This window comes from Ostrea edulis, chromosome 3, assembly GCF_947568905.1.
Source record: "Ostrea edulis chromosome 3, xbOstEdul1.1, whole genome shotgun sequence".
In the NCBI taxonomy this organism is placed as follows: Eukaryota; Metazoa; Mollusca; class Bivalvia; order Ostreida; family Ostreidae; genus Ostrea; species Ostrea edulis.
Window position 1 is genome coordinate 88021516 of NC_079166.1, and position 23813 is coordinate 88045328.

The following is a 23813-nucleotide window of genomic DNA, read 5'->3' on the forward strand; positions in this document are numbered from 1 at the left end:
AGTAAACATGCCCTGTTGACCGGCCACACCCGCTGTGAGCCCTATATCTTGATATATGTATCCTCTAAGTTATTATCAATGCCATAGCAGTACATTTGATACCTTTAGTTTTGACAACCTATCAGATTAACATTATCTTGTACATATGATAAGCCAGAGTAACTTCATTCTTTTTTAACCCTCTTCCTCTTCTTTCTTTGAATGAATGCCTATTAGAGTGGATGAGTGAGTAAATGGTAGATAAAATACCCTGTATTCCCTAGTCAGGCGGGTTTGTAAGGGCATGATGTTTAAACCCTGACTGTCGTTGAATGAATAAATGTTGTGTGAATTGAAAAAAATACTATAAGTGTAAGAAAGAAATAATCACTCAAATGTGCAACTCAAATGAAATTTGATGGTAATTGTTCTATACAATTGGCATGCTAAATTGTTTACAAATCTGACACATACTTAGTGCCTCTTTTTCGCTTTTTTCCGAACGGGTGACCTCCGAGGTCAATGCACATCGGATATTACGAGTAGGAATTACTGACAGGATGACAATGATTCATAAATCGATATTTTCTGCTGATTTGACGGGTTTCTTGCTTCAGATTCACTCTTATTCTATCAAGTCATATGTATTTAATCACAAATATGTTAAATATTTGTTCTTTTATTTTTCAATTCATTTACTGTCAGTTACAGTTGGTACTGCTTTAAAGGTAAGAAAAAAAAACTGCACAGAAAGTCTATATTCATCATTAATATCGCCAGAGTGTCTTCAGTACACCGCAAGATAATGCGAGCTGCTATCGGTACCCGCGGAATCTGACCGCTGTTGGTCTGACATTTAGAAACGGGTGCGAGTACTCTATAACATTCCGGCGTCACTGAGTAATAATGTCAAACCAAAGAGACTTTGTTCTTAGGGCGGTATAAAAGTAGGTCTCAGGCTGCCGGTACCGTCACTCGTAACTTACACAGGATTCTGGTAAAAACTTCTTTATAAAATTTCTCGCAGATATTTTGATCCAATGGCAGTGTCTATGTTGTTGGTGTGTGCGTTTGTGGGGTTGGTGTCCGGTCGAATGACCGATGATTTGATCATGATGAAGACCGCTGACACTGGAACGGATGGAAACACGGACGCGGTGTCTTCCACTAAGGACGATATGGGTAGTCAAAATGACGCTGTGGAAGTTAACGATATCACGAATGAAGGTCAGAAATGCCCTAGATATCATCTGTTTTTTGTTATGAAATTATGAAGTTTTTAATGTTGGTATTTTTGAGAACAAACATTTCAAACAAAAACGAACAACCTATTTTTTTTTTTAAGTATTTGTTTTTTTTATCATGGGATCAATCCATGCTATTTTAGCTACTACTACTACTACTAATAATAATAATAATTGTAAAGATAATGCAATTTTTACCAAACATGCACAAGTCTTTTAAAAATGTTATAATTCAGTAAATGTAGTGTTAGCTGAACTTTTGCATACCTTTAATTGCAAGTTGATTTCAAGTTTCAGGTTAATCAGAAAATAGCTATTTTAAATGAAAAACAAAATGATGATTTGCTATCAAGTTGGGGCAATGATCCTTTTTTTTTTGTGGCGAAAACCAGCAACACTCCTCACTAGCATACTTTTCATGAAGCGCTATAAAGAAAAAAGTATGCTGGCATGAGGTGTCTACCCCCACCCCTGAATCACGTACTCATCACCCCCCCAGCAATGACCAGTTTATAACATGCCATCAGTCATTATTAAGTGTACCTACCGTGTTAGTGTTACCGATTATCAGCTGTCTAAGCAATTCAAAAGTTTACCCCATCACTCCATTAAAACTCATGCCTGTCGTGAACTTAGCCGGGTTTTGTCACCAGAGAGAGAGAGAGAGAGAGAGAGAGAGAAAGAGAGAAAGAGAGAGAGATGCGTTTTGGGTTTAAATTTAGCTTTTTGATCACGATCACATTTATTGTAATCTTTAAATAACCCAGGCTTGGTAAAGGCACTGTTTTTATTTTAATGTATGCAATAAATGAATAATTTGATACCTAATAATGATAACAATAATGGTGATAATAAAAAACCCACATTTTTTCACTGCACAAAGCAGTGATTGATAATGGTGTTCTTTTCAGTTGGATGCTGAAAGATAAAAGTGATAAAAGTTTTTATTTTACTGAACTAGTGAATTAGAAATCATACATGAAGTATTTGCTTCTGTTTGTTATTTAAGTGTTCCCAATGTGAATATCTCCAGAATTCCTGGACCAATTTCACTGATAATTGGTTCAAAGAATACTTAGAGAAAGAAAAATATACGAGGGTAATTCATTCAAAGAAATATCGCATGGTAGTGCTGGTCTAAGGGTATAATTAGGGGGATAATTAGTGAAATAGAAAGTGAAGATAGGATGAGTTTTATTTCTGGACAATATCAGAGAAAAATAATTCGAGTGATCCATAAGTCTTGTCTACAGTGAATGCTTACTCCTCCGAGGCACCTGACCCCACCTCTGATATATCCAGGGGTCCGTGTTTGCCCAACTATCTATTTTGTATTGCTTGTAGGAGTTATGGGATTGATCTATGTTCGTTATCTTCACATTTTATGTCTGATTAATTCAATATGCAAGTACTCTCTAATCATCTTGTCATTTCTAGTCTGTTCAAATTAGGATATCTCTCCTAGCCGAATGGGGAATGAAAGACCAACAGTAGGAAAATCTTTGAAAATGTTAACCAGAGCGATAGTATATTACAAACATTCTTATTCATTTTCAAAGTGAAAAAATGTTTGATGATTCATCAGACTTTCTCCCAACCAAAACACCCATCACCCCCACCCTACCCCTCATTCTCTGTTACACGTGAATAAACACGTGTGTGTAAACGTTTTATACGGTACCAATTATGATGTACCAGATGTGCATTTCGACAAATAATGTCTCTTCAGTGATGATCAAGCCAAAAATTTCGAAATTCAAAATAATGATTCATTTTGAAGAGCTAAGGCGGAAAACTAGAGTGCCACGAAAAATTGAGCCAAATTCGTCTAAGGATCAGAGCTATGCATGAGGGAGATACCATCCTTAATTTTGAAATGCATTTCTAAATTTTAATACAGCAATTAAATATAGATCCATATTTTCAAGCTAGTAACGAAGTACTGAGCTACTGGGCTGTAGATACCCTCGGAGACTTGTGTGTGTATTTCTTAGTACCTCTAACATTCGAAGGAAAATTTCTCATGTGCATGAAAGCTGGCTTTCAATAATTTTGTTTCGTCTTCCTTTACAGTTTGTTATGATGTCCTGGGCCGAGATTGTTTCCGATATAATGATGATCAATGTGTGGGCCCATACGAGACATGGGCCAGACAGAACTGTTCCTTGAGGTGTGGATACTGTGCTAGTAAGTCGATATATTGAATTATTAACTGAAATGCCATGCTGAAATTGTCATATTGAATTATTAACTGAAATGTCATGCTGAAATTGTCATATTGAATTATTAACAATGACATGTCATAGTCAAATTGTCACATTGAATAATTGACAAAGATATATCATAGTCAAATTGTCATATTGAATTCTTAACTAAGATATACCTTAGTCAAATTGTCATAATGAATTATTAACCGACATATTATAGCATAATTAAATTGATATGGTGATGATAATAATATTAACTAGAAACGTGTTACTAGTATTGAGTAGGTCTTCCGTTACAGTACTCCCGGTACACAGCTTAAAGTTCATACCACACCGTATACAACGTCACACTCGAGGAATCGTCACTGTGGAACACGAGGGCTCGGCTCCGAAGCGGAGCAAACGCGGTATCACTGAATATGAGATCGATTTTCTCATTAACTACACCATATTTCTGCAAACATCATATTGCATAGAGTGTCGTAGATATATCTAGATCAATCAAATTTGCCACCGAAGTTCACAAACCCGTACTTATCTCAAACACTTCGTTCACGTTTACCAGAATCAATCAAATATATCTGAGAAATTGCTTTGACAAAAATAGGAAACCAGTGATTGAAGTTTGAACGGATAATTAAAGTTTATAACATCTGGTGTGGACGAGTACTTCTGGTGATTTTTTACCCTTAGATCCCAGCATCTCCATTTTTAATTTAAGCCCCGCAAGTTCCATGTCTCTATCTAAACGTGTTCAAAACAAAAGAGAGGAGGAAAAAAGTGGCGTGAATCTACCGACCGGAAGTGACTCCCATATAATTACAACCCAAGTAGTGTTTTTCATCTATAAAGATGTCAGTTGGATTGAATTTTTCAGAGATGAGAAATCTTCTCATTAGAAATCATATTCGATCACTTCTTGTGACGACCGGAAGTGATGGACAAAATGAGAGACCTATATCAGAAGTATATCATCCATCCACGTTTCGAAATGAAATCTCAAATAATTTCTGAGAAATAGCAAGAAATAATAAAATACATGATTTTAAGTCTCATACGCACACGCACGCGCACGCTGGTAAACACATACAAACCGATCTTGAACTTCAATTTTGTATCTTTTACACACTCCATAGCAAATATATTAATGATATAAAAAAAAAAAAACAAAGAAAATTATAAATTTTTACTCATTTTCATAACTTTCAGTGACGACCGAAAGCATTATTTAGATGTTTTCTCGTATCAGTCACAGCGATTTTGCACTGTCTATATTCTCTGAAAGATTCACATCTCTATCTGGGGGGAATGTGACAAAAAGAAGTGGATTAAATAAAGAAAAAGTGGTGGGTTACTACCGACCGGAAGTAAATTTTTAAAAACAAAATAGTTAAAGCTTTAGATATTGATACTGTCATTAACATAATATGAAAATAATATCAAAGACTTGAAATATAAGCGAGATTTATTACGACACAAAAGACGAAAATTTTAAGGGCATTTTATTGGGAAACCGGGAGTTGCCGTTTCGATGTCCAACGGTATGATTATCAATATTTTTTGACACTTCGAAAGAGATCTGATAAAATGGTATAGGTTTCAGTTTAAAAGAAAATAGTTTCAAATTCCTTATTTCTTTTATCACTTCTGGTGACGACCGGAAGTTACGCCGACAAACGAAACTACCAGAAAACATTATACAATTGAGAGATATATCAGGTATAACAGAGGATGCTTACTCCTCCTAGGAACCTGATCCCACCTCTGGTGTGTCCAGGGGTCCGTGTTTGCCCAATTATCTATTTTGTATTGCTTATAGGAGTTATGAGATTGATCGCTGTTCGTTATCTTCACCTTGCATCAATATTGTCCCCGAACGTTTCACTCTTTTTAACAAACGGAAATCGGACATATCTCAAGAATGGAAATACATTTTATCAAAATGAAAAAAATATCTAAGGATATTACAATTCTCTATCTAAAAAATCTGAATATTGTCAATTTTTAAATCACTTCCTGTTTATACCGGAAGTGAGAGACAGCCATATAGACAACTTTTATTGCATGGATTATGGCTAATATATCATCGCTGCAAGTGTCAAGTGTCTATATTTACTGATAGCTGTCAACACCATATATCACGACCGGAATTAAATTTTACAAAAACATATCACTTTATTTTAGATATTTATAGTGTCTATAACCTGTGCTAAATTTAATTCAATAACATGTTTCGTAAACACGATTTAAGGCACTGAAAAATGAGAAAATGAAAAGGATTTTTGAAATAACTGGAAGTTAGAGTTTCAATTGCCAGTGGGGTTAACATTTTATAAGACTTAAAAAGAGACCTAATAAACTGATATAGGTTTCAATTTAAAAGAAAAAAAGTTTGAATTTTCTGTTCTTTTAATCACTTCTGGTGATAACCGGAATGACGCTGATAAACGAAACTACAAGATTACACTATACAATTGAGAGATATATCATCCGTGAAAGTTTCATTTGATTATCTTCAGTCGTTTTTTAGATTACCCCATGACAAAATGACTTTTTAAAAAACAGAACGTTGACATATCTTACGAAGTGAAGTGAATGTTGAAAAAGATAAAATAAAACAAAAGTGTCGAGAGATATTTTCATTCTCTATCATTTCTGAAAGTTAAAAAAAAAATCAATCCAACCGTTTCTGATAAAGCGTGTGTACAAGAAAAGAGGAAAACTAATGATACTGAACACAACAATCACTAAAAGGTCTTCCGTTGGAAATGGAGTAATAATAATAATGAATGATCCTAATTGTTCGCGAACAATTAGATGACTTTCCACCTTCTATGATTAAAAAAAAAGATAAGAAGGTGATGCAATAGACCCAAAAGGACTTAAATGTAATATTTCGTAAATGAGGGGTGAATTGCTTTACATCGTAAACTCAAAATTTATATTCTAAACTCTTAAACAAGAATTACAAATTATTGATGACCTTGAATGTTGACCCTTGACCTAAATTCAAAGTCGATGATTTAAGATCGAAGGTTGAAACCTTCGCTTTATCATCGTTAATAGTATCAAAGATGATAAAAGTTGAAACATTATAAGCATTAAAGGGGAGGTAAATGTGTCGAAATGGAAGGTGAAGATAACGAACAGTGATCAATCTCATAACTCCTACAAGCAATACAAAATAGATAGTTGGGCAAACACGGACCCCTGGACACACCAGAGGTGGGATCAGATGCCTAGGAGGAGTAAGCATCATCTGTCGACCGGTCACACCCGCCGTGAGCCCCATATCCTGATCAGGTAAACGGAGTTATCCGCAGTCAAAATCAATTTTACTAAATGACCTATATAGTTCAACAAAGGCTTGATACTCGTCGCATTTACAACTAAAGAAGAGCAGCGCTATCAAGGATTTTTACATTAGGTCCAATGACTCCATAAAGGAAGTTCAATCACACAGGGTGGTATGTGATCGTTTCTCGAGAAGTACTGTATGGTGAACTATAAAGTCTTTCTATAAGGTTAAGACAAAACTTTTTTGACGGCGGGAAAATAATAATGATAAACAGTATAAAAATAGGGATATTCCACAGAAAGAACAACAATAATAACAAACAGTGCAGTCACTAAAATGTGGAAACGGAAAACCTTAATAATAGTAATGATGTTTTATTTTGAGAATATAACCCGATCAGTAAATGTTACTATTTACCCCCGGAGCCTTCTGAAATACAAACAATATACTCATAGTGATACGTACAATCAAAGATCAGAATACGGTGATAGGTTCCGTAATAATATACAATGTATTACAAAGTGGTAGGCTCACGGCGGATGTGACCGGTCGACAGGGGATGCTTACTCCTCCTAGGCACCTGATCCCACCTCTGGTGTGTCCAGGAGTCCGTGTTTGCCCAACTATCTATTTTGTATTGCTTATAGGAGTTATGAGATTGATCACTGTTCGTTATCTTCGCCTTTCATTCAAAACAAGTATGGAGGACAATATTCATGGTAAAGAAAACACACGTGTAGTATATGAGAAAAAGCTATGTCCATACAGTGTATGTATTCATAAGCATATACATGTATATAAGAACGTGTATTAAAAATGAACAACGACTAATTACGATTTTTTCAATATTTCTTCTAAAATAGGTATATACGGGGATAATTTCATGTTTAGTGGTAGCTCATTCCATGCATGAAAGGTGAAGACAACGAACAGTGATCAATGTCATAACTCCCACAAGCAATACAAAATAGACGCCTCAGTGTTGAAGACGGTTTTCGAAAAAGATTGTTCGATGGTATGGTCAACAAAGATTTTGATTTAATTCGGAACACAGGGAAAATGAATCATGAGGTTGAAGAACAAAAAGATCCCGTGTATATGCGGGGCTCATTCCATCAAACGTTTTGTATAATGAAATACAATTATGTAATGTAGTGAATTCAAATACATCTAACCATCCTAATTTTTCAAACAATGGTTTTGATGGCTCCTCAGGTGCTGCGTCAAGAGTGATTTCTGAAGTTTAAGGAATTTTTCAATGTTGACTTTAGATGCATTAACACAAAACCTGATACAATAATTAATTGGGGTCAAAATGTATGCATTATACAAGATGTTTCTGGTACCCAATGCAGGGAATTTCCTAAATTTAAGCAGCATAGATAAATAAGGATTTATAAACGTAATCTATGTCTGAAGAGATTTATCTATCTGAATGCCTAAGCATTTTTAAACTTCAGCAAACTCAAATTTTTTCCACCACAGGTGTTTGTATTAAACGCTTTGTTTTCTAACCTAGACCCCGTCTTTTATGTACATGTACACATAAGCATACACTTTGATTTTTCTGTGTTCAGAATCATTTCGTTCTGTAAATGCCAGTTTTCAATTTCGCATAAATCGGAATTTAGAGGTTTTTCAATATTACATACATTGTTATCAGTCATGCAGAGTTTTCAGTTATGCAGAGTTGCATCCTCTGCAAACATATAAACATTTGAACAATTTACACATAAACGGAGGTAAACTATATATAGAATACAAATAGAAGTGGTCCTAAAAGACATCCTTGTGGTACTCCTGCTGTGATGGGTAAAATATCAGAAGAACGTGTGAAAGAAATATATATCACATTCAAATTGTTATTTTGAATTGTAACAGAGAAAAATAAATCATAGCCAATCCCTGTATTGAGTTAATTGTTACCAGGATGTCAGACATATATCATGTTATGACAGATTTGATGAAAGACTCAAGCTTAATGCTTTGTAGATCATCCGTACAAAATGCCCCTCTCTTCCGTGCTAAAAATATCTTCATATTTCACATTTTTGAATTGGTTAAATGTCTAGGTCTGTGTGTGACAGAAAAACTGTCCTGTGTGTTTAGATTTGACATTTTGAATTGTTTCTGATGTCTGTGTGTTACAGAGAAGTTGCCCTGCGTGGACAAGATAGACTACTGTGACCAGTTTGTAGATGATGTTTGTCAGATTGAGCTGTACGGACAGTATATGAGGGAGAACTGTCGGAAATATTGTAACAACTGTAGAGGTACCACTTCTTAACTATGACATCTGTAGACAATATCTTCCCCATATTAAGTTTGACATGCTTTCTGTGTATTTTATAGAGGGACAGCATCCTGAATAATTTGTCATTACACTACGAGCTCAGAAGAGATACCACAATGTACGGTTGACATTTTATTGATATTTATAGAGGCCCCACATCTTACGTTTGAAATTTTACTGTAATATCTGTGAAAAGTAATTTGTGTTTGACATCAATAGAGAGGCATGTGTCTAAAAAGGCAACATTTCATTCTTTTGTCAATTGTGACATGGCAGGTACAGTTATATTACTGTTATTACATGGATTTGAATACTGACGGGAATTATGATATATTTCTATTATTACACGGGTTTAAATACTGACGGTAATTATGATATATTTCTATTATTACATGGGTTTAAATACTGAGGATAATTATGATATATTTCTATTATTACACGGGTTTAAATACTGACGGTAATTATGATATATTTCTATTATTACATGTCTTTAAATCTATTATTACATGGTTTTAAATACTGACGGTAATTATGATCTAGAGAATATTAACATTCAATATACTGAGAATTTAATGAACGCTAACTTTGCATTGCGTAAGTATTGTGTGCGCCCGAAACATTCCGAGTATGAGTGTTCAATATTGACCTTACCGTAACGATGTAAACAAGCCAAAATGGCAGACAACAGTCCCCCGAATCTGACAGAGCCGGTATTTAATATTCATTTTATTTGCTTAAACAAAATGTTTACTGTGCATAAATTATGATGTCCCCATTTACAAAATCAGTTTGCTTCATGCATTAATGACGGGTTAAATATTGAAAAGTTAAGAAATGCATGCTGTTATTACACACTGCCAATATTGATCGATTCTCATCTACCGGGGTATTTTGGAGTATTTTGAGTGAAAAGGGATATAATTTAATAACTAAATACTTTAGCTATATAGTGAAAGGGTTATTGAACTTATATTAGTGAATATTGGCTGTCAAAATGCATTCACAAGCTATACCATTACATAGATACTGTTGTTAATTACGATAATTACTATTATTTCATGGGATTGAATACTGAGGATGTTTATGAAATATTTGTATTATTACATGAGTTTATATACTGACAGTAATTAATGTTATACTCCTATTATTACATTGGTTTAGATATTGACTGTAATTATGATATATTTCTATCATTACATGGGTTTGAATACTGCCGGTAATATGATATGTTTGTATTATTACACGGGTTTAAATATTTTTGGCAATTATTATATATTTCATCTTATTACATGGGTTTGAATACTGTCAATAATTATGATATATCGATGACATTTTGTCTATTAACAATGATACCTTTCATTCATATGTCGATTTGATATATCCATGTGAGCTCGAAATAAAGGACACCACAGAGTCGTTCACTTCTGCTTCATACTTAGATATTTTATTAAAAGTAGACATTAAAGGCAAACTGACAACTCAACTGTATGACAAACGGGATGATTTCAGTTTCTCCATCGTCAACTTCCCATATTTATGCAGCAATGCTCCATTATCACCTGCATATGGTGTATATATATATTTATCTCAACTGATTCGATATGCAAGAGCTTGTTCTGTGTATAGTGAGTGTTTAAATCGAGGTAAGCTACTGACAAACAAGTTGATAGTACAGGGATTTCAACAGTCTCGATTGAAGTCAGCATTTCGCAAATTCTATGGTCGTTATAACAATCTACTTCGTCAGTACAACCTCGCATTGGGTCAAATACTGTCTGACGTGTTTCATACCGATTGTTAAGCCGTTCTTGGCACACTGATTTTGACTACGGATAACTCCGTTTACCTGATCAGGATATAAAGCTCACGACGGGTGTGACCGGTCAACAGGGGATGCTTACTCCTAGACACCTGATCCCACCTCTGACGTGTCCAGGTATCCGTGGTTGCCCAACTATCTATTTTGTATTGCTTATAGGAGTTATGAGATTGATCACTGTTCGTTATCTTCACCTTGCATTTCTATCACTATATGGGTTTAAATACTGACGGTAATTATGATATATTTCAGCTCCAACAGAGTACTTAGTGTCCAGTACAACTACCACAACCACTCCAGGTCAGTCATTGTAATTATGATGAAAATTGTGTAACCATGGTAATAATAGTGTAACCATGGTGATATTGGTGCAACTATAGTAATAATGGTTAAAATATGGTAATAGTGGTGTAACTATGGCATTACTGATGTAACCATGGTAATGATGATGTAACTATGGTAATATTGTAATTACCGTGGTAATATTATCTTTACAATCATAACACTACTAACTAGTAAACCTTGTAAGTTAGTTTTACTGTCGGGCAGTCATATCAGAGGAACTTATCATCTGGAAACATTGTAAGAAAATTGTTAATCAGAGGAATTTATTATCTCTGAGCAAATACTAGCTTTATAGGTCTGAGTATAAGTGTGATGTATTCAGTGACTTCATCTCTTTTTACACTCATTTTAACTATGGAAAACCCTATTTACCTAATCAAGATATAGGGCTCAAGGTGTGACCGATCGACAGGGGATCATTACTCCACCTAGGCACCTGATATCACCTCTGGTATATCCAGGGATCCGTGTTTGCCCAACTCTCTATTTTGTATTTCTCATAGGAGATATGAGATTGATCACTGTTCGTTATCTTCATCTTTATCTTTATATACTCCACCCCAAATCAAATTACACACAAAATAAAACAAGGTTTCCTATACATTATAGTTCTAATTCTGGCATGATTTATCGCTGTTATATAATAACTGGACAGTAACTTATCTATCATTCTGTAATTACCGGACAGTAACTTATCTATTATTCTGTAATTACCGAGCAGTAACTTATCTATCATTCTGTAATTACTGGACAGTAACTTATCTATCATTCTATAATTACCAGGCAGTAACTTATCTATGATTCTGTAATTACTGGACAGTAACTTATCTATCATTCTATAATTACCAGGCAATAACTTATCTATGATTCTGTAATTACTGGACAGTAACTTATCTATGATTCTGTAATTACTGGACAGTAACTTATCTATCATTCTGTAATTACTGGACAGTAACTTATCTATCATTCTGTAATTACCGGACAGTAATTTATATAACATTCTGTAATTACTGGATAGTAACTTATCTATCATTCTGTAATTACCGGGCAGTAATTTATCTATCAGAAAAGAAGTGTTTGAATGTATTTCACATATTTATAATCCGTGTGTGTGTGTGTGTGTGTGTGTGTGTGTGTGTGTGTGTGTGTGTGTGTGTGTGTGTGTGTGTGTGTGTGTGTGTGTGTGTGTATTTGAATGTGTGTGTGTTTGTGTGTATTTGAATGTGTGTGTTTGAATCTGTGTTATATATTCATAGTCCACGGAGACTAACTTCTGTGATGACTTTTTGTTTTCAGTGCCAACAACTCCTACCACTCCATACAACCCGGGTCAGTATTGCACTATGGGTAATCCATCACTCGCTATAATTCTGAATTATCTCTGCAAAGTTTATAGAGGTCAATAAGTATATATGCAAGAATCACTTGGTTCGTCTACAGTTTGAATTTTTACCCTGCCTTTTCATGTTGTGCTTGTGCCATATTAGAGAAAAATCAGCTGTTCATAATTGGCACATATGTTCCTTAACACAATCTGGGGCCGACAGTGAGACATGACAATAACCTAAGGTCAAAGTTATTGCTAAGACTCGGTGTGAATGAGTGAAAGTGGTAAAAGTCTACAAACAAAACAGTCATGACACACATCTATATACAATGTATATAACATGCACATACATGCATGGTATCCTCCAAATGAAATATAAAGTCATCTGATATCTAATTAATTCAGTATCAAATATTGGGATGAATGACACACATAGAAGATGGTAGCTTATGCCGATACAACTATGACACTAATGGTGAACCGTAGAATGTAGGAATTGAATAAATCAGTAAATATTTACAAGAATCAAGTATGTATTGCAACAATACCATCAATTACTTATGACTTAAAGATAATTAAGTTGACTCATTGACTAGACACATGTTGTATGCGTACGATTGACACAACTCAATTCGATGTGCAATAATTTGTAAATGTAAACAATAGATCATAATTGTAAACACAAATATATCAGCATGATAAGTACATATAATTTACAAGTAAATGTAAATACTTACACCGTGGCGAACCAAAAAGAAAAGATGAATACACAGAATGCTCTAAACAACAAAGCAAAAACGTGCGTTAACTCAAAATACAAAAGAGTTCCATACTCTAATATATAATTAACTCGTACATATGTAATTCGTACGTAGAGAGAATGTTTCGTAAGTTGATTCAAACATTTGACAGGACATCTGGTTCACAACTGTCTGAATGATCACAACAATTACAGTATCTGTAATGTCACTATATCTCTTTTGATACAAAAATATAAACAGTGTGTGGATAGATTGTGACCTTGCAGATTCATTTCCATGTTTATGAATTGAAGATTTTTCGATTATGAATATTTGTAGGTATTAAGAGTTCATGTATGTTTGACACTTAATTTTGCTTTTTGCATAGATATTTAGAGAAATATCTATACGCATATGTTGGTATATGTAAAAGTATTTGTAGGTATTCATAAGTACATGATTAATGAGACTAGTATTTTGTATTACACCTGGTTTTGTGTTTTTAGTGTCAGAATGGTGTCAAGATAGATTGAACTGTTGGTATTTCCCAGATGAGAAATGCGTGGGCAATTACGAGAATTGGGCCAGAAAAAACTGTGCATTCCGATGTGGATACTGTCCAGGTAGGGATCCGCCCATTCAATGCTGATATAGGATCCGCCCATTCAATGTAGAGCCAGGGATCCGCCCATTCAATGTAGATCTAGGAGTCAATCCATCCAATGTAGATATTTTATGATATTATGTTATTTGTCATAGACCTGTTGTAACTATCGTGATAATTCTCGATGTTTTTTTACTTGTTGTAGGTCTGATATGACTATTTTGTAAATAAACAAGGTAGTGTGATGTTTTGTAGGTTTTTACCCTCCCTGTGTGGATTTGGATGTGAACTGCGGGAAATTCACCCCGGGGTCCTGCACCAACATCACATACCGCGCCTACATGAGGATAAACTGCAGAAAAACGTGCAATGCGTGTGTCTGTAAGTACAGTGATGCTATAGGGGAGGATCTAGAAGTGTGTATGTAATGTTATAGGGGAGGATCTAAGCTCTATGTGATGTTATAGGGGAGGATCTAGAAGTGTGTATGTGATGTTATAGGGGAGGATCTAGAAGTGTGTATGTAATGTTATAGGAGAGGATCTAAGGGTGTATGTTATGTTATTTAGAAATATCTGAAGTGTGTGTGTGTGTGTGTGTGTGTGTGTGTGTGTGTGTGTGTGTGTGTGTGTGTGTGTGTGTGTGTGTGTGTGTGTGTGTGTGTGTGATGTTACTGGAAAAGATAACTCCGTTTACCTGATCAAAGTATAGGGCTCACGGCGGGCGTGACGGGTCAACAGGGGATCCTGACAGTCCCTAAAACGTTCTACTTTCCCACATGAACGGTGAACGCACGATGAGCGAAAGGTGAGTGCAAGCAGAGGAAACGGTGAACGCACGCAGGGGGTACGGTGAACCGAAATTGGTAAACGGTGAGCGCACGGTGAACGCAAATTAAGTGAATGGTGAGCGTACTGAAGAACTACACCTTATAACAGTTCAAAGTTTATTCAACATCATACATGCCGCACACATACACACTTTGGCACCTATACTCTAAACTCCCCCAATCCCCGGATTATAAAGAGCCGTAACTCTAAACTATACTCTTAAGCAATTATTAACCAAATACAGTTATGTCCCTTTACATTATCATTCATAATAATACACTACACGTATGGTGAATGCAAAATAGTCTGTTCATTCGGAATACTTCTGATTTTTCCCTTGATTTTACTTATTTTATAATCCGGTATCTGTATGTTCAGTCTAAACAAAGCAGACTATTTTTGTACAAGTATTGGATGTATATTTCTCATGAAATGATCGTAAATTTCACACCAATGCACGCAGCAATCATAGACAAACAAAAGAAAGTGTCTTATGTACATTGTTTACAGCAAACCTTGTACAGAGATGCATTTAAACATGGAAAGTAGAAACATATAATATTTTATGATATTTTATGATATTTAGAATTCTTGACGTTTTCATAAATCATAGATATCGGTACATTATCTCGGTCTGCTACATGTAATTATATATTTTGTGATGGCGTCGATCCACATTCGAGGTTCATTTGCGGTTACGGAAATAGCCGAGTAGTTACGATTGATCTCAACTATTTAGTTCTAGAGATATTGCGTATCAGTACCCATTACTGCCGAAAATGAACGAATTTTGGTCCGAGTTTTGCAAAACAAAAATTAATTTGAGTTATTCGTGTGTTTAATTAGATTTCTTATTAAAATCATTCTTAAATAATTTTATTTTGAAAAGACAAACATATTCCCGTGACCTTTAAAACGAAAGTAGAGTGATTCCTATTCATCATGAGTGAACTTTTGATCCACCTCTGTGACTTAAAAGGCAGACATCGTCTGCATTTATTATGTGCAGATTTTTATGGCAAACTAGGTAAAGCATTAATTGTTTGACTGGACATACTTATTAAATCGTAAAGTAAGTAAAAGGTTATGAGATTAAATGAAGAAACAGTTTGCTTTAATTCTATGACATGCAAAATATTGACTTAGCCCATCTAAAACAGTAGATTTCCGCGTTCATTCTTTTTAAACATTCATATTGTTTGCCACCAACAACTGACACCATATTGATATTGAAAGGAAAATATTAATGGATAATTAAACATGCAAAATATAAATCTGGTTGTGCATGAAAAATTGTTTCTTTTTGCTAAAGTTTATTCATATTTTATTTCAAATCATCCTTAGCGTATATTCATGACGTCATAACAAAATATTAATTCATTTTCATGAAAGTGGGATAACAAGAGTAATTAAGAATGGTATGAAAGTTGAAAAAATGAAAATAAAATCTGGGCGGTATATAGCCAATAACGTCCCTTGTTCAGTTATCCTTAAATCGTGTCAGTTCCATTTCATTCACAACATACAGAGAAATTCGGATGTGCAGTGGCATACAGGAATTCAAGACATCGATTAGTTAAAAAAAATGATATTTTACAAGTTACAGGTACGATAGTAATGATATGCAGGTTACAAGTATAGTAAATCATTATGCACGGAACAAGTACGATAATCCATTACACAGGTAACAGTGATTGTCCATTAATGATATTGTTGTTATTATGCTTTATATTTTCAGATCCTGCACAGAATCTGAAACCGAACACACACCCTGCTCCAATGTTCCCTAAGACCTCTACTGTCCCCACCACAATCAAAACCCGCACCCCAGGACCAACAGAAACTATACACCCCATAAACCACATTACATCGACTATAGGGCAAGTTCCTACAACTACAAATATAGTACTACCCACAGTGGAAGGTAATTATACGTATCTACTTAGATATTTTATTGAACGTAGACATTAACGGCAAACTGTATGACAAACGGGATGATTTCAGCTTCTCTCTCGTCAACTTTCCATATTTATGCAGCAATTTTCCATTATCACCTGCATATGGTGTTTATATCTCTCAACTGATTCGATACGCAAGAGCTTGTTCCGGGTATATTCAGTTTTTAAATCCAGACAAGCTACTGACAAACAAGTTGATGGTACAGGGATTTCAACAGCCTCGATTAAAGTCAGCATTTCGGAAATTCTACGGTCGTTATAACGATCTAGTTCGTCAATACAAACTATCATTGGGTCAAATGCTGTCTGACGTCTTTCGTATCGATTGTTAGGCCGTTCTTGACACACTGATTTTGACTACGGATAACTCCGTTTACCTGATCAGGATATAGGGCTTACAGCGGGTGTGACCGGTCGACAGGGGATGCTTACTCCTCCTAGGTACCTGATCCCACCTTTGGTGTGTCCAGGGGTCCGTGTTTGCCCAACTATCTACTTTGTATTGCTTGTAGGAGTTATGAGATTGATCACTGTTCGTTATCTTCACATTTCATTTAATGCAAAAATAGTCTTACCCACAGGGAGAGTTAATTAGCGATACCTAATACAAAAATATATTCCTATCCATAGTCCTACCCACATATATCTAATTCTATATATATATAGTATCGTGTGATGCATATAGTCATATATAAGGTGAGATCATGTCTTACATAGATTGATTGCTTGTTTGTTTGAAGTCCCAATGAGAATTTTCACTTATATTGAGATGTCACCAGCTGTAGGTGAAGTACCGCAAATTTAGACCTATACTTAGCACTCAAGAATGTAGCAGTGATAATTCTATAATGTGCCAGTGCCTGTCACTACATGGGACCTCTTGGTTTACGGTCATATCCGAAAGACCCGTTATTCTCATCTCTAAATGCGACATGTTAGGCGAAAGAACAATCTTCTTATGTTAACTCTTAGGTTTGACGTGGCGATGACCTGAGCGAGGCTCGAACTATCTATAATCCCATTGACATATAAAATCATGTCTTACATAGAAATGTGTGTTATATGTGTAATTATATGTAACCCTAATGATATATTTGGTCCACATGTTCTCATACCGAATTTGGCACTTTACTAACACATGAGGACGACTCTATAACTAAAATATTCTACAAATGAGAGTAAGGTCTTAAGACTAGAACTTTTCTCAAGTTGGTTTTATTCTCATCCATATTGTTATCTATTTATAAAACCCAGGGGTTTATCATGACCGACTGTGTGATCTTGATAAATTTGTACTGTAAAGTCATATTTAACAAATTACATGTGCATCTTAAAATCTGCAAGTACATTTATAGCATGTACAGAAAACTGGTTCAAATATTGAGCGTTAGTGGTGAAAGGAAGATGGGTTAATGAATGTATAGTGAAATCCAGCTTGGATTTTTCAGACATTTAGCGTTGATGGTTAGAGGGAGATTGATTGATGAATCTATAGTAAAATCAATCAATTTTTCAGACATTTAGTGTTATTAGTTAAAGGGAGATGGATTGATGAATCTATAGTGAAATACAGCTTGGATTTTTCAGACATTTAGTGTTAATAGTTAGAGGGAGATTGATTGATGAATCTATAGTGAAATCCAGCTGGGATTTTTTCAGACATTTAGTGTTGATAGTTAGAGGGAGATGGATTGATGAATCTAACTCGTGAAATCCAGTTTGGCTTTTTCAGACTGTAAAGATGCTATCAACTGTACTGGATACTCAAGAGAATCCTGTCTTGGAATTTTCAAAACATGGGGCCTCACAAACTGTCCCAGAACTTGTGGATACTGTACAGGTAAGGGATTTTTATTCTCTGTGGACACTGTACAGGTAGGTGGGTTTTTATTCTCTCTGTGGATACTGTACAGGTACGTGGGTTTTTATTCTCTTTGTGGATACTGGTGGACTATAAGTTCCCGAGGGTCTCTACAGCCCAGTAGCTAAGTACTTCGTTACTAGCTTGAAAATACGGATGTATATTTAATTGCTGTTATAAAATTTAGAAATTCATTTCAAAATTAAGGATTATCTCCCTCATGCATAGCTCTTATCCTTGGACGAATTTGGCTCCACTTTTTTGGCACGCTGTATTTGGCTATATTTAGCTCTAAAACTTCATAGTTATTTCGGATTTCAAACATTTCGGTTGAGCATCACTGAAGAGACATTATTTGTCGAAATGCGCATGTGGTGCATCAAAATTGGTACCGTATAAGTTTTACATTATGACTCCTGGGTCGAGGCCTCTGCTGGTGGACTGTTAGTCCCCGAGGGTCTCTACAGCCCAGTAGCTAAGTACTTCGTTACTAGCTTGAAAATACGGATGTATATTTAATTGCTGTTATAAAATTTAGAAATTCATTTCAAAATTAAGGATTATCTCCCTCATGCATAGCTCTTATCCTTGGACGAATTTGGCTCCACTTTTTTGGCACGCTGTTTCTGGCTATATTTAGCTCTAAAACTTCATAGTTATTTCGGATTTCAAACATTTCGGTTGAGCATCACTGAAGAGACATTATTTGTCGAAATGCGCATGTGGTGCATCAAAATTGGTACCGTATAAGTTTTACATCTAGGAGAATGTTTTATTGTCCCTTATTGTATTGTTACATCATAGATAGATAGCATTCATGTGGACAGATTTAAGATTTGGACATATCCTAGATAGTTTCAGAAATGAATGATCATTTCATATTGCACTTGACGTTGAGTTTTTATTGCGTAGCTTCTACGGAGTGCCGGGATTATGAGGAATGTGACAAGCTTCCATCTGTCTTGTGCACGGATCCCTCATATCGTAAATTTGCAGAAAGGACATGTCGTAAATTCTGTAATATATGTACAGGTAAGTTACCCATTTCACTTACCATATATCAAACCATGCATTTTTATTTCTGAAAATGAGGTAAATGTATATAACTTAATGATTGATTAAAGAAAACCTTTTGATGTTTTATGTATCATTATTTTCACTACAACTTATACGATGACATGGGCTGATTCGTGCCATTTTACAATGCATCGTCTTTTTGTTATTTTGAGAGAGAAAAAACCCCAATAAAACGATATTTAGTGACTTTTCGTCCCAAAATACCGAAAAGACAACACAATTATAATTAGATACTTTTCATCTCAAAATAATGAAAAGACAACAAATTGTTATATGGCACAAATCAGTCACTATACCTAACTCCTAGACTAGCCGTTATGATCTATAACTTAATGCTTAATTGTTATACATGTAAGAAGTAAAGAAAAGGTCATCATTATCTGACACAGGATGACCTGATTTAAGGTGGAGGTCGATTTACAGTTCGATGATGATGTTATTAGCGATGATGACCCCATTTAAGATAAAGTTCTATTTACATTCTGATGATGACTTTAAAAGCGACCGATTGTATACCACCTGGTAATGGCAGGTGCTGTACTTCCATCTATTGAAGAAAATTTCTTGGCAGGACAAATGGCTGATTGCAAATCTGAAGGAAGTTGGAAATCATTGTCCGGATGAACATAAAATCATTAATGATTTGTAACCCTAAGTAGTGTTGTTTGAGGTTTCACTCGTGTGTGTGTGGGGGGGGGGGGGTGGAGGGGTGGGGGGGTATTGATGCTAATTGATGATGTAAACTTCAGGTTATTTTTTCTGTGTTCAGAAATTGCTGTGTCCGCCAAGCCTGCTGTCACAGGTGCAACTGAGGCGATGATGGTGCCGACCAAACCTTCAGGGTTAGGGTCGTACACGACATATGTATCCATGACAACACAACAAACCGCCTCTGAGCAGCCTTCCTCTGAACCTGTTCCATCCAGACCATCTAGCTATACAACAGGTACTAGTGTTTGTGTGTGTTTGGGGGGGGGGGGCAACATCAACAACAGGTACCAGTGTGTGTGTAATCAAGGATCTGCTCTCAAATAGAGAATTACATTGTAAAATTGCATTTTGAGAACCACTGAAACATTTCCAATCAAACATGGTACAACACATCTTAAAATAACCAATCGGGATTCAGCGTTGAAGGTTACAATTTGCAAAGTAATGTTACGTGTACAAAGGACCATCCATTCTGAATGCAGTCATCAAGTATTAGCTTGATTCAGAACTGAATATTTGATTTAGTAAAAGTAAGAGTACTCTGGTCAGCATTGTGGCCCCTGGGCCTTGGATTTTTTTAAACCTCAGCATATATTGTTTTCAGGTATTGCTTTATTATCGCCATGTGGTAGTGGGTTGACTTTTTAGCTTGCTAGGTAGAACACTGGGGGTTGTATCAGAGGAACTGGACTTGATTTTCAGTCTGTCACATTTAGTGTCCATTATGAGACCCGAGTACTTTCTGGTGGGTGAAAACGATTGCCTCAAAACTGTGTACCCCATCTCAGCATTCTGGGAGATCGGGGCCCTGCTTTCTCTCTGGAGAGGAGGAATGTAGTGGTGTTAGTTACATGGCTTCTCTACCCTTTAGTTGAAGAGGGGGAATGTAGTGGTGTTAGATACATGGCCTCTCTACTAGTTCTGGCTAGTGGGTTAACCTTTTAGCTTGATCAGTAGAACACTGGACTGTAATGTCAGCAGTCCCAGGTTCAATCCTCAACAGAGGCGTATACATGACTCTGTTAACAAAAATGTGTTGGTTCTAACGAATCTTGATACATTACAAACTGTCTAATGACAGCTTTTAATCATGATTTGCAGGTTCACAAGCTGCCCACACCCCTAATCCTAACAGCCAACATGCACACACCCTTCCCAACCTGTTCCCCCAATCTCCACCGGTGATCGTAAGAAGTTGTATTTGTGTTAACTGTTACCTGTTTCATCCGGCGTGTAGTCTATGTCCTGGATTGTTAATCTATACTCAGAGTAGTCAATCTATAGTGCAGTGTCCCCTTAATGTTGTAAACAGGGGGAAACAGAAAACTCCTTTCTAGTGATGTTCCACTGATCGTTAAAAATAGGCTGTCTGTTACATTCAGTTTTCTGATTGTCTTTTACATTCAGTTTTCTGATTGCAATAATCTATGTGTATTTACTTTATTGAGTTAGGAGCTTTGGTGATGAAGTAAGAGCGCTTAGTCTAGAGGATGACTATCCTGTCAGTGTTATATATCGGCGTTTTAACAGCGACATGTTAGTGGAATCGGTAAAATGGATGTTTGAGACCAGTAAGTTGGCATTAAGAACCACAGTAATTAGCAAACGAGAAGATAGTTAAATTCCCATTACACGGCAATTTTGCTTAATATTTGTATTGAATTTTGGTTTTTTTGTTTCATGAAATATATTTCGTAATGATGTTTCGCGTCATTGTATCAGATCAGCTTTCCGTTTCTGTAATGATCGTTTAGTTGCCGCATACTATAGTGCATTAACCATTCAAAATGCAGATTACAAATCAATTTCATTAGAATTGTAGTTGCACTGAAGTATGAACATTTCTATTCATCAAACACAAAACAATTGCTTAACCATGATTACACAAAAAAGTGCAACAGCTTAGACGATGCTATATTTTAAAAGCATTAAATTTTAGAAGTACATATACAATATTCCATTATCGCCTTCATATGTTGTTGATATATCTCAACTGATTCGATACACAAGAGCTTGTTCTGCGTATGATCAGTTTTTAAATCGAGGCAGGCTATTGACAAACAAGATGACGTTACAGGGATTTGAATGGTCTTGTTTCAAAGTAACCACTTTGCAAATTCTATAGTAGTTATGATAATCCAATTTTCCCATATAACCTATCACTGGGTCTAATGCTGTTTGACTTGTTTCATACCGAATGTTAGGCCGTTCTTGTCACACTGATTCTGACTACGAATTACTCAAGACATGGGCCTCACGGTGGGTGTGACCGGTCCACAGGGAATGCTTACTCCTCTCAGGCATCTGAACCCACCTCTGGTATATCCAGGGGTCCATGTTTGCCCAAGTCTTTATTTTGTATTCCTTGTAGGAGTTGTGAGCTTGCTCACTGTTTATTATATTTACCTTTCATACAGTAAAATCATAAATTCTCTACACATAACTCAATTATTATTATTGAAAACAAAAATTTGGTTCAAAGGATGTGCACTGTGTTGATTTCTTTCAATTCATGTGATGTTTAGAGTAAAATAATGATGTTATCGCTGGTTTTGAATAATACAACATGGACTTTTATTTCATGGTACAATTATTAGAAATTGATATTTAATATCGATTTAACCCATTATTATATTGAGTCATGCTACTTTTATTATTTACAATAAACAAATATGAAAAATTTCTGACTTACCCTTATTACTTTGTTCCATCAAAACAATACCTACATGTATGGGTAAGTTTAGTGATAGTTTATAGAGTGTAACAGGACAGTCACATGTCACTGGGAAATCTGTCACTAACAACCCCAATTATGATTTAGCTTGCAAGGGCCGCCCCACAGAAAACTGAACCCAGCATTCCCAGTAATCTTGTCAGGGTGCCTTTATAACCTGGTCCATTCATAACTGTCCGGTCCACTGTGGATATTGTGGGGGTAAGTCTGAAATATTAGTATAGAGTTTTGTGGTATTAGTATAGAGTTAAAATTGTGTAGTGTTAGTATAGGGTTAACATTCTGTAGTATTAGCATAGGGTTAATATTCTGTAGTATTAGTATAGGGTTAACCTTCTGTAGTGTTAGTATAGGGTTAACCTTCTGTAGTGTTAGTATAGGGTTAATATTCTGTAGTATTAGCATAGGGTTAACATTCTGTAGTGTTAGTATAGGGTTAACATTCTGTAGTGTTAGTATAGGGTTAACATTCTGTAGTGTTAGTATAGGGTTAACATTCTGTAGTGTTAGTATAGGGTTAACATTCTGTAGTGTTAGTATAGGGTTAACATTCTGTAGTGTTAGTATAGGGTTAACATTATGTAGTGTTAGTATAGGGTTAACATTCTGTAGTGTTAGTATAGGGTTAACCTTCTGTAGTGTTAGTATAGGGTTAATATTCTGTAGTATTAGCATAGGGTTAACATTCTGTAGTGTTAGTATAGGGTTAACATTCTGTAGTGTTAGTATAGGGTTAACATTCTGTAGTGTTAGTATAGGGTTAACATTCTGTAGTGTTAGTATAGG

General features: G+C 35.5%; 1 protein-coding gene across 1 annotated transcript in view; it reads left to right on the forward strand.

Annotated features, from left to right (window-relative positions):
• The first annotated feature begins 798 nt into the window (after positions 1-798).
• LOC125676895 (uncharacterized) overlaps positions 799-23813 on the forward strand; it is a 31386-nt gene continuing 8371 nt past the window's right edge. The window contains exons 1-11 of the mRNA XM_048914766.2: positions 799-1206; positions 3297-3410; positions 8879-9001; positions 11093-11140; positions 12482-12514; positions 13759-13875; positions 14112-14237; positions 16425-16610; positions 18377-18484; positions 19418-19537; positions 20352-20528. Of these exons, the coding sequence (XP_048770723.2) occupies positions 1020-1206; positions 3297-3410; positions 8879-9001; positions 11093-11140; positions 12482-12514; positions 13759-13875; positions 14112-14237; positions 16425-16610; positions 18377-18484; positions 19418-19537; positions 20352-20528 (1339 nt within the window). The 5' untranslated portion in view covers positions 799-1019. The remainder of the gene's footprint in view (positions 1207-3296; positions 3411-8878; positions 9002-11092; positions 11141-12481; positions 12515-13758; positions 13876-14111; positions 14238-16424; positions 16611-18376; positions 18485-19417; positions 19538-20351; positions 20529-23813) is intronic.